Below are 12596 nucleotides of genomic sequence, written 5' to 3' on the forward strand. Positions count from 1 at the left end.
GGAGAGATTCTGCTCTGTAATCTCTCAGTGACGGTAATATTACATTGCAAGTGCTTGGAGATATCTTGGATGGGTGTTTAATGAATGTGGTTTTATTATGTTCTCTCACCAGCTATCATGTGTAAAACCCTTAATAGTTTACATTTCTTTTTCAGGAAAGGAAAGTTGTTTTGAGCGAATAATTCAAAGATTTGGAAGAAAAGTAGTGTATGTTGTTATAGGTGATGGCGTGGAAGAAGAACAAGGAGCAAAAAAGGTAGTAATTCTTTTTCAGTGCAGTTTTATTTCAAGTCTTTGAAAGTAAATATGTGCATTTTCTCACACCTGGGATTGTATGCATCGGGGTTGATTGTGATCTCAGATCTATAATTGTGTAGCGTTACAAAATTAGAACATTTTGACTGATGGTCTAGTAACACACTCTACTTAAAATTCTAGTTGGGTCTGGGATATTGCTGTCCTCCAAAAGATGCATTAGGGTAGCTATGTGTATCCAATATATCCGTATGAAGGATGTTAAGTATGGATTCTGGTTTGACTAAAACTGATAATTCCACTTCTCTAAATGGCATCCCCCAATGCCATGAAATATAATAAACTTAAGCACAGCTATTACAATTTGTGGTGTTTAGATACATCGCATTGTTTTGTGAATTTTATACCTTGAAAGAGTATCTGAGAAATGGAGCATATACGTTAATGTTGACCTCAGCTCATGTCAGCTGTACCTAAATTGGGAGCCTGCATTTTCGGCCAAATATTGGTTATTTCTTGCTATTCTAATCCCTGTTGCTTTAGCTCTGGCAGAAGATGCAGTTGAATCTCTTATTACATGTTTTTTCCTTTCTCCATTAGGAAGGGAAAATATCACGGTCTCTTCTCTTGCAATGTGGAGTGGGCATCTCAAAAAGCAACACTTTGTCTTACTGCTAGGAGTTACTACTGAATATGTCAATCTAATAGAGTGCAGGGGGAGAGGGGCTGGTCTAAGGTCTTTGACTGAAACCATAGAATATTATCCTAGCAAGTACAAAGAGAAGAAAAAATGGGAGCAAGGAGGTTTATCTTGCCTCATTTTCCTTGTAAATTGCCTTTCCATACGCTCTCTCTTTCCCAGCTTAACTTGAAAATCCCAGTGGCGATACTATATCTTTCTAGTAACCATTTTTCAAAGCTTTCCGAATGGAGAGATTAAACTAATTACACCACATGGCAATTTTACAAGATGTGACACTGAATAGTTTTGCAACATGAAATACCAACTTACATCCCTCTGAAACTTTCTGTGTAGTTTCCCATCTCGTTACATCAGTTTGCGAACTTGTCAGTTTCATGTGTCCCTTTGGCACACTAAAATGAACAGATTCCTCCTTTCTCCCTTCAGAAATGCCTTTAATCTTTTGCAGAGAAGTTTTCTGCTGTAAATGATTACATTTTAACAGCTACATTTAAGACCAGGAAAAGCTGTTGTCTTTGTTCCTTTCCATTGCTCAGTGAAGTAGTATTCCATGTAACGGTGACAAAAGTACTTCTTTCAGTAACGCCTAATTCAGCGGTTTTTAACTGGAAACGCCATGCAGGAAGGCCTAACTAAGAAAGCCTTCCCATTTGTTAAATGAAGAGGTAGTAGAGAAAGTTCCCTTGGAGCATTTGTTCCATGTGTTCTTTGTTGCTGGAAGGAATGTTCAGATTTGGAGAATGTAGGAAGCTGAGGATCTACTTTCTCTGCTCCAGAGTGAGATTGTGACTCAAAGGTACAGTCTCTCTGTGAGATTCCCTGCTGCTCTGGGAAGGGAGTAAACGTCACCTGGTCCAATGTGCACTCCCTGGTGCATTGGCACAGCTAAAATGGCTGCCCCATTGTGGGGGCAGAGCTAAGGTGCCACCTGTTCTGCCTGCCTGTGTGAACTGGGAACAACACAGTGGCTCCGCAAAGTCTACCCATGTTGTGGGTAACAAGGACGAGTAGGTGAGATGGGTGCCTTGCCCTCCGTTCTGCCCCAGAGCCACCATGCTAGCTAGACCTTAATTTGACCCAAAATGATTAGATATGTGAACGATAAACACAGGGGAAAAACTGTTCAGTTCTGAAGAATTATATAAATCAGCACACTGTAGCAATACTAGAAGCACTCAACATTCGAGTACATATTTGTGTTCAGATATATTATGCTTAAATAAGGAGAGATAAAACTCTGTTATACTATAAAAACACTTAACCTTCCACACACAGAAGCACCAACAAAATGGTAGAAGGTTTATAATAATAAAAATAAAAACTTGACAAAAATGGAGACACCTATTAGAGTACCCCGCTCTTCCACGTAACTTTTTACCACGTTCCATCCTACCTTCCCACCAATAATCTGTGTGTTTGTGAGTTTTTCAGGGAAGCCACTGTCTTTTTATTATCCCATTGTCCGTCAAGTAGCATTCCATGCTTTGGTCCACGATTGAAGGCCCCTACATAGTACTGCTCAATAATAAATATAAACTTTTTATAAACCAGGGTTCTTTTCTTTTTCCCTGTTTGTAAAGCATTTACCACTCCAGTGATGCTGTATAATGAACAATATTGTTTTATTCATCAAGACTTCTGTAATTTATTAAAATAGCCAACCTATGTACTTCACAGATTTTTATTTTCTGTTCCAGTACTGAACAGTGATGAACTTCCAGATTAGTAAGTGAGAAAATGAGGGTCCGTATTAAAAACCACTTCACTAACAAACAGACCTGTTGTTTCATCATAGAAGGGTGGTAAAATATTCCTACAAGCATAGGTGCTGGAACTAGGGGTGCTGGGGATGCTGCCGCACCCCCTGGCTTGAAGTGGTTTCCCTCAGATACAGGATTTACAGTTTGGTTCAATGGCTCTCAGCACCCCCACTATACAAATTGTTCCAGCACCCCTGCCTACAAGTCCTTTATTTACTGAAAATGCTAGTTCAGTACACAGGTGATGGATGTTTAAAATGTATCTAAAATAAATTATTGTAATTATTATAAAACTGAGTCAGTAAATACATTAAATTAAGTTTATACAGTGTACAGTTATTTTTAAAAAGATTTTCATAATCCACATTTTTTCACATTTCCTTTTGATTGATGAAAATAAGTGTGATACACTAGGGACACTGCACCCTCTTATATTTCACTTAGCATTGGATAAGTCATGGTATTGTCACCTTTCCCTAAACCATTATTTCCTGAAAACTCATTTTTATAAGACAGTTGAAATACTCAGGCCTTCATGTTCATAGTACAGACCAAGGAGCAAAAGTAAATTGTGGAGCCTTCTCTAGATCAAAACACAGAACACTTGATGTAGTTAGTATTTTAGAGTTCAAAGTCATGCCACATGAAGGTTGCTGTCTTCCTGCATCTGAAGGCTGCTAAAGTGACACAGTAGATACCAAAATAAGGTGACTTTTTTGCAAGAAAACCTGCTGTCTTGTCCCAGCCACTATCACAACACAACTCAATTTTTGTTACCACAGGCACTGTTCTTAGGTTATAGGTTAAAGGCTTTAGGTTCTTTTAGGTCAGTCAGTTCTCTATCTGTAAAATGGCAATAATGCTTCTCCACCTCACAGGGGAGATATGAGAATAAATTCATTAATATTTGTGATTCATCATATACTATAATGATGGATATTCAACACAGCCACTATTTAATAACTCACAGCACACTTCACATTTTTATTTCAGGACAGGAAGTGAAGACTGTCATATCTAGTTGATATCATTGGATATTTTAAATAGTCAGAATGTAATAAACCCACATTTCAGTTTGACCAAAACACTGGGGATAAATTTGCCATCCTTTCAGAGGATTAGAACTTGGATCTGGAATGACCACAGGACCAGAAGGGAAGATGTAGGTCCTATGATTTGTCAGAAAATTGTCACCTACAACAGCACAGTATATCTTAGCACAGTACACTGGTCTTAGCTAAGTACTTATTCAGGTGCTCCATCACCTCTTCCAGCATCTAAGGAAGTGTTTCTACAAGGTATTGATTAGTCCCTAATCTGCTGAGTGAGGTCTAACAGAACCACAGCACAAGGCGGCATGACTGAAGGCACAAATGTGTGGGCTTTTTATTCATATTCCCTACAAAATTCCAGGTATAAATTTCTTTGTCATGAGCAAATACTTCTTTCAGGAAATAGAGATGTCATTTACAATTTGTCCTTCAGTGCTATGCAATCGAAAAATGGTTTCTTTTGCAAAAATATTTGAAACAACAAGATTTTTCACTTTGTTCAGAATTATTACTTTTGTTTTGTTTTGTGCTTGATAGAAAAAATTGAGAGTTTATTTCTTGTTTCAAAAAGGGAAATTCCCACTTTTTTATTTTTTATATTTCCTACATTAAAAGGTGAATTGGATTTTACTCAGAATGTCAAAATGAAAAAATTTGACATGTCAACATTTTTTATTTCAAAGGTTCATCACAAAATTGAAACATTTTGAAAAAATGATTTTCTTCAGCAAAAAATTATCAGGCTCCCATTTTTTTTTATTTCAAAATCTTTGTTGAAAAAATTACAACCAGCTCTATTGCATAATATATAAGTTTTAATAGGCAAAATGTTCAGACTTACTTACAGATATTATGGAAATCTCATTTTGACCACTAAAATTATAATAGAGGTAGGTACATGGAATCATGAGACTGGAAGAGACCCCGAAAGGTCTTCTAGTCCAGTGCCCTGTACTCAGGGCTGGACTAAGTATTATCTAGACCACTCCTGACAGGTGTTTGCTTAAGTTGCTCTTAAAAATCTCCAATTACAGAGATTCCACAACCTCCCTGGGCAATTTATTCCAATGCTTAACTACCCCGACAGGGAAGTATTTCCTAATGTCCAACCTAAACCGCCCTTGCTGCAGTTTAAGCCCATTGCTTCTTGTCCTATCCTTGGAGTTAAGGAGAAAAAATATTCACACACATCCTTGTAACAATCATTTGTTCTTATTCGGTTTCATCCAATTTACTTAAGACCTTTTCTCCAGTTTGTCCAGATCATTTTGAATTTTAATCCTGTCCTCCAAAGCAATTGCAACCCCTCCCATCTTGGCATCATCCACAGACTTTATAAGTGTACTCTCTCTGCCATTATCTAAATCATTGATGAAGATATTATACAGAACTGGACCCAGGACCAATATCTGCAGGACCCACTGAATATGCTCTTCCAGCTTGACTATGAACCACTGATGATTACTCTCCGAGAATGGTTTTCCAACCAGTTATGAACCCACCTATAGTAGCTCCATCTAGGTTGTATTTACCTTGTTTGTTTATGAGACGGTCATGCGAGACAGTATCAAAAGCCTTACTAAAGTCAAGATATACCATGTCTACTGCTTCCCCCCCCCCATCCACAAGGATTGTTACCCTGTCAAAGAAAGCTATTAGGTTCGTTTGACATGATTTGCTCTTGACAAATCCATGCTGACTGTTACTTATCACCTTATTATCTTCTAGGTGTCTGCAAATTGATTGCTTGAAAATATGCTCCATAATCTTTACATGTTACACTAGTCAACAATTATGTTTACTGTATTCCACATTTTTATCAGATATTAATGCAATCCAGTTACATTCACTGCCATTAGGCATAGTATTTGCCATCCAGCAGTATGTAAAGTATTACCGTTGCTCAATATGCTTAGAATAGAAAATACCTGAAGTATATCAGATTCCACTGTGTGGTAACTGTTAGCAAAAGCTTACTTTTTAAAGGCAATGTCTGTCAAATACCTATGAAAATAAACCAATGAAAGCCCTTCCTTCCTGGTCACCCAGTGAAAAAAGCAAATGCTTTGAGGCTGGGTCCCAGAGCTGTGTTGCTATTTTCAACGAGTTGGATTTGTCATTATCTGCTCATTTTATAGTGTTTTATAGGGGTTTGCTAATCTGGGAGTGTTTTTCTCTGTGATAGAGTATTATTATGAATGTTTGGCTTGTAGGGTATATACTACCAAAAGATGAAGGTGCATTGATAGATTTGTACAATAACTTATGTTACCTTATTTAAGGTGAATTTTTTTTATTTTATTTATTTATTTATGAACCACAGCAAGAATTCCTCTCCCCCCCCCTCCCCCCCCGAGATGCAGTATAAAATGTATACCACTGAGTGAAATTCATAGTGATCTGATCTTGCCAGGTCAGACCTGTAAACAAAATTCCAGTGTAAATTGACGTATGCTTGCAGCTACAGCATTCCTGGCATGTTTCCGTTGTTGGCAATGTTAACCAGGGGCCCTTTTGGCCTACATACAGAAGGCTTGAACATAATTATAATGCCGAGCATTTACATAACTTTTTCATAGGCCTTTTCAAGAATAATTAATCCTCACAATACTCCTTTCTGATACATAAGTAGAATTATCCCTGCTTTACAGATAGGGAAACTAAGGCAAGGAGAATTTAAATGATTTTTCCAAGACCATTCAGTAGCTCAGAAATAGCCCCATGGAGATTTTGGTCCTGAATCACATCCCAGACTACAGAGACTAATCCATTACCTATACTGCATCTGGACAGTACTGTGATTGTTGGAGCTTGATGGAGGTATGCCTAGTTGTTAGGAGGGCCGGTTCTTTTTTAATGCAGAAGGGTGTTCATAGGGGGAGCCCAGGTCGTCCCACTCCACTGGGCTTTTGTCCGGGGCCCTGTGTGGGTTAGCAAAGACCAGGCACCCCAAGGCCGTTTTACAGCTGTCCTCCCTGGGCCACCTCCAGCATCCCACTCTGTAATCCAAGCTTCTGAGCTATCTGACTTCCTTTTGAGCTCCACCTCCATCTGGAGCATGCTCTGCAGGTGTGGGTGGGATCGTCTGGGTCTAGAGTTGTTCTTTAACCACTTCAGCCCTAGTGTGGGGTGTATACACCCCATCACAAGTACAAAGGAGTAACGGTGACTTAATTTATTAAATAGTTTGACACAAGTTCTTTAGATGCTCCACATATCTGATGAGTACCCAGTATGACACTAGGGAGTATTACTTGGGAGGCAGTATGATCAAGGGGGCTGAACATGGAGTTGAGAGCCAGTAACACCTGACTACAATCCTACTTGTGCCATTCATTCATTTCTCTTTGGCTCTTGACTTCTTAGTAAATAGCAAGATATTTTCCACCATGTCAGTCACCATGCTCCATCTGCTATACATTGTTTGCTCATCTTTCCCTGGCATAATTGAGTGGGGAGACCTGGTGCCATGCTTGATTCAAAAAGAGAAGCAGGGAACTGAGGTTCCTAGTTGGCCAATCAGAGAAGAAGGAGAAGTTGTGCCTAGCACTAGGCAGAGAGCACTCATGGGAGAAAAGCTGGATGGGGACAAAGGAGGAGAACTCCGGCAGCTCAAGTGAGGTGCAAAAATAAATGGGTGAAAATGCAGCCAGCTCAACTAGAACAGCCTAAACCTGATGTGAACATAAACACTTCTGTCTTGGGCATTGTTGGGCACCAACAATGTTTTTGGTATTGTGCAAGTCATACGGTGTTGACAGTTCCTGCAACAAAGATCTTGCTGTCTAAGTAAAATAGACACAGAGAAGACAAGATACACTGGGAAGCCCAGATTGAATAATTAGCAACTTTTTCCCCTGAACCTTACTGTTGACTTATTTTGTGACTTTAGGAGGGATTTGGATGAAAATGTGGGAAGAGAAATGGCTTTGCAGACCAGGAGAGGGAGGTTATTGCATGCATACGGGGTAATGTGGAAATCGGCATTGAGACGGTCATGTTGGAAAAGAATGACCAGGACATCTGGCTGCCATTGCTGATGGAGCTTGGCATGGAGATGACACAATGGGAATCTAGGTTGAAGATATAGAGATTTTCTGTCCTCTAGTTAGTTGACCATTTAGCCCTTCTCTGAGGAAAGGGCTAGTGTTTCTAGATCTCTTAGAAGAAGGTTAAGCATATACTTGTGCTTTGCTATGCTTCTCTGGAATTCTGCTCCCAAAATACCTTAAAGTACCCTAGTGTCTCTGCAAATCAATGGCTCATTTGTTGCTCTTCAGGTTGAAATGCAGTTAGCTCTTTTTCAAGGCTTTGTGACAATCTGAAAAAGCTAGAGTTCCCCTCTGCCTTTCCATCAGGCTTCAAAATTTTTTTTTTCTTCTTATAAAGCTCACCTGCTCTGTATTACAACATTTGTGGAAGCTGGCTGCCTGTGTTTTCTCCCCACTTTTGCCCTACACTCATTTCTCAGTCTTCAGCTACCCCAGGGCTCCCTGATGTTCCTTTGCCAGTTGATTAATACACACTCCAGCAAGGTCCTGCTGCAGCATGGTATTTCACTCCATAGTGGAGCAATGGTTGCTTGTTTTCAGTTTCCTCAACAGGCAATATCAGTTGTTTCTTGAGGCTGGGATTTTCAAAGAAGCCTACGTAAATTAGGCACTCCCGTTTATTTTCAAAGAGATTTACACGCCTACCTATCTTTAAGCTCCTTATTTTTCCAGTCTTATTTTTTTCAGTCCAACCCAGATCATCATGATGTTATTGCCAGGCTTGCAATGACATTCTTCCACAGTTATTCATTGCGTACACAGTGGTTTATACAAAACTCTCCAGACAAATAACAAATTATAGACCCATTTTGAGGATCTTACCATCTAAATTGCATAAAGTAACATATTAATGGTTTACAATAAACAAGGCACTAGAGAGCGTGTAAGGGATCTCTGAGATTTCAAGACTGATGTATAGCTAGACAGCATGTAAATTAGGAGAAGTGACCAGAATGAAAGCCAGAGAGAAGATGCACTGTAAGGACAACCATGAGTAAAATCCTGGTTTTGCTGTTGACTTCATTAGGACCAGGATTTCACTCTGAACTTCTGAGGAGGGATTTGAAGGAGAATAAAGTTACATGCCCCAGAAAGTGTTCTTAAAATGCCACCGAATCCCAGAAGCCATTGTAATGCCTACATTGTTCTCAGTGTGTGTGCTCAAATCAGCTGGCTGTGAGTTGAACCAATGAAATACTAAACATGTTCATTGTAGCCTTGAAATTATTTGGTGCATTGAAGCAATTTTCCTTTGGGATGAATGGAATATTTTCTCTGACAGAGGAGATTATCTTTCTTTTATTTACGAAAAACTTCTTGCTGACACTGTAGTGCCTACTTTGCAGCTTAAGGATAGTGAGTTTTCACAATCAGCTATTTTACCCTTCATGGATGATGTAATATGTGTTTGTCCCCCTGGTATTCATGTCTTTAGTTTATTCAGGTGTCTTGCAAATATGTTCAAGATTTAGACCTAGACTTCTTTTTTCAGCTAATGGGGAAAAAATTAAACATTCATTTTAAAATTCTCCTACATGGAAAAGTTGTTTTAAGGTCAGTGCAAACAATAACCAGCATAATACAAACCACCAGGAAAAAATTACTTTCTGCATGATTTGAATAGCATATTGATGTATTCTGAATCACTGCCAATGAGTTGTTTAACTCACCTGCCAATAATAGTTTCTCAAAGACTAAACATGTTTTGACAGTAGACAAGTTTATCTTCTTTTTTTTTTTTTTTTGTCAACAAGTTTAATCATTTTTTTATATATCCATATATTTCATCTGCAGGATAGAATGTTTTCTGTGTTTCTATAGAAATATATTTTGTATTTCAGAAACGTACCTAATCCTTTTTTTTAGAAAAAGGAACTAAAAAAATTACTCTTTAAATAAGGCCTACAAATGTGATTTTAAAAAAAAATAGATTTGATGTTACTGAGAATTCAAGTTAGAAGCACTGAGAAATATTGATGAGAAGAGAGGTTATAATTATTATAGCTCATCTTGAGTCATACATAGTTAGAGAGCAGCTGAAGTATTGCTGTCCTCTTGCAGTGTTACCTTATTCTTGCAAGAGACAATGAGATGAGTTTGCAGACCAGAATGCCCAGGTTTTTGACATTGTGTTTCTTCTGTTCATAGCATGCCATGCCATTTTGGAGGATCTCAAGCCACTCTGACCTTATGGCCCTTCATCATGCCTTGGAACTGGAGTACTTGTAGCAGCTTAGCAGCACTTTGAAACCCCAGAACCTCCCTTATGCCCATGGACAGTATGCCTGTGTCTTGTGTCAGCATTGGACTACAGAATTTTGTGATTTCAGCATGTTGATGTACAGCTGCAATTGGTCTTAACTTTTGCCCTTTCAGTAAATGGAGGAGCATGCCTTTTTCTTCAGAACAGCTGTTGATTCTAGTATTGCGAATCCAATGAAAACAAGCCATGAGAATGTTTTAACAGCGCATTTTACCACATTTGATACAAAAAAACAAAAGGTTCATACCTGTGAAGAAAGAAAGGACCTGCAAATGCTTTGTAGTTTTTAGAATCTTCAATGTGACACACACAGCTTCTTCAACACAGTAAACTTGATTGCACAATGAAGACTGAATTTTTCAAAATACCAGTGGAGTAATTTTCTTGTAAAGAAGGTTTACTTTTTTGGTTTCTCATACCCAGGGTACTCTGTACATCTTTACTTATTTATGAACAGACTGTGTTTTGACATCATATAACTGAGGATACATATGATAGGATTAAAGGCTATTTATAAGCCTTTGTCTCATGATACAGCAAACACTTTTGATTTTAGCACATTGCAAAGTAGTCTAAAGTATGTCTAATTTAAACAAATAGGTACATCACTGAGACAATCATGTACAGGAAGAATTTTTTGTGTAAATTTGTAATAATGGATGATTCTTTTACATATTGGTTAAGTAAATGCTATTGAGAGGTAGTAATGCCTTGTTGATGAAGTCTGAGGCAATGTGTACACAGCTATTGTGCAGTGCCTTATCAGAGTGTTGGGTATAAATATGTAGATAATGGATTTTTTAGATAAATTTGTCAAGACCAAAAGCATGGATGTCAAGTGTCAATAAGGAATTTGTTGTTGTTTTTCAGCTATTTTCTCTTTTTCCCCCTCAGCTATTCTGACTATAAAATGATGGTTACCATGTGTCCCCATTAAACACATACACAGAGCTACACAACTTAATTGAAGAGGAGTTCCTTACTGTCTTTCATTTTCTGTTTTAATGCTCATGTATTAAATCTCCTTAAAAAATTGAATAATGAACCAACAAACTCCTTCCATAAAAAGAAGTTACAGAATAGAAAATAATTATACAAGGGGTATTTGAGTTGGAGACTAACAAATCAAAGTTTTCATGTTGTCAGAAAATCAAAAATTACAGCATGTGCTTTGTTTCACGTAAGTTAGAAAAGAGTATTTTGGAGAAACTGAGCAAAACATAATTATATGCAGTGTACCCGCTTCAGTTTTTTTAATTCTCTTCCACCAGGAGTCAGATTTTCCTAGTGTGTAACATCCATTGCTGGCAATGGACACAATGAAATAGTTGTCACCAAGGATGTAAAATATCCATAGTCTATATTAATTTCTGTTATCAACGTAAACTCTGTCTGATCTATGAGTTGTGACTTTTTTAAATCTTACAGGCCATGAGCAATGTGGTCAGTTAAACTGAGTCTGACATCTTGGCCTGAATTGTACCAGTTCCCTTTCCCTGATTTCCATCTTTTCATTAAAAAGAAACCTCAGCTTTGTTGGTTCATTCTTCAAAATTTTACTCCCCGTTTCCTCCCACCCCACCCCCCAAAAAACAACACCAGCCTTTTAAACAGCTACCTGCAAAGCACCAAAGTAGCTGTGAAGCAACACCCTCCTGTGTTGGAGGATTCATATTGCTGCTAGTTAATCATTTGTGGATTTTCCAAATTGCTTAATTACCAACTAAGGCCCCTGTCTCGCTAAGACTTACACATGTGCTTCATTTTACACATTAGTGTGAGTAGTTCTAACAAAGTCAAGGGAATTACTCACAGTGCATAAAGTTTAAGCACATGGTGTGTCGTTCTTTTAGGATTGGGGCTATTATAATTAGATTTTTTTTCCTTTGCTTCAAGCAAAGTAGAGAGTGACAGTTTTTTGTCTTTTCAATTTTTGTAGTCGTTTTGCAGACTGAAAAAAAAACAGTTTATCTTGGCCTTATTGTACAAAAAAGTGTGTTGTGTCCACAATTGTGTACAGAATTTTTCTTCATTAATTTTGTGTTTTAAATTAATAAAATTGATTTGTGAACTAGTAAACCATCCTCTGAGACGTAAGTATTTGATTATTTTTGCCATAGGTTTTTTGCTGTCTCAAGAAGAAAAAAATGCTCACTTCTCTATGCTACCCAGATAAGAAGCTCTATAGAACAACCACCATGCCTTGGTAAAATACCTTGGCTGTAGAGGTGTAAACTAGATAGGCAGCAGCTGCTTCTCTGATCAGTGGGTGCTAGAGAAGAACAATATAGAATAACCCACAAGAATGGGAATCAGAGTGCACTGGCTCTTCATTTGTTTAAGCTTGTGACTGAATTTAGTCCTCATAAAAGCGAGGAACTTGGGGTCCATTGAAGTAGAAGAGAGTTGAAATTACCTGAGGCAAGCAATGAGTGGGTTACGGAATACACTAATCGCTCCTACCCCATATTTGTTGTGAGTTGCATGACTTTTCTTGCGCCTGTCCAGAGC

General features: G+C 38.1%; 1 protein-coding gene across 14 annotated transcripts in view; it reads left to right on the plus strand.

Annotated features, from left to right (window-relative positions):
- Positions 1-12164, plus strand: part of EYA1 (EYA transcriptional coactivator and phosphatase 1) — a 227777-nt gene extending 215613 nt beyond the window's left edge. For all 14 annotated transcript variants that reach the window (XM_075125123.1, XM_075125125.1, XM_048840933.2 and 11 more), the window contains 2 exons: positions 156-256; positions 9971-12164. In XM_075125123.1, coding sequence (XP_074981224.1) covers positions 156-256; positions 9971-10051 — 182 coding nt within the window. In that variant the 3' untranslated portion in view covers positions 10052-12164. The remainder of the gene's footprint in view (positions 1-155; positions 257-9970) is intronic.
- Positions 12165-12596: the final 432 nt, after the last annotated feature.

The sequence above is a fragment of the Caretta caretta genome, chromosome 2 (assembly GCF_965140235.1).
Source record: "Caretta caretta isolate rCarCar2 chromosome 2, rCarCar1.hap1, whole genome shotgun sequence".
Taxonomy (NCBI): domain Eukaryota; kingdom Metazoa; phylum Chordata; order Testudines; family Cheloniidae; genus Caretta; species Caretta caretta.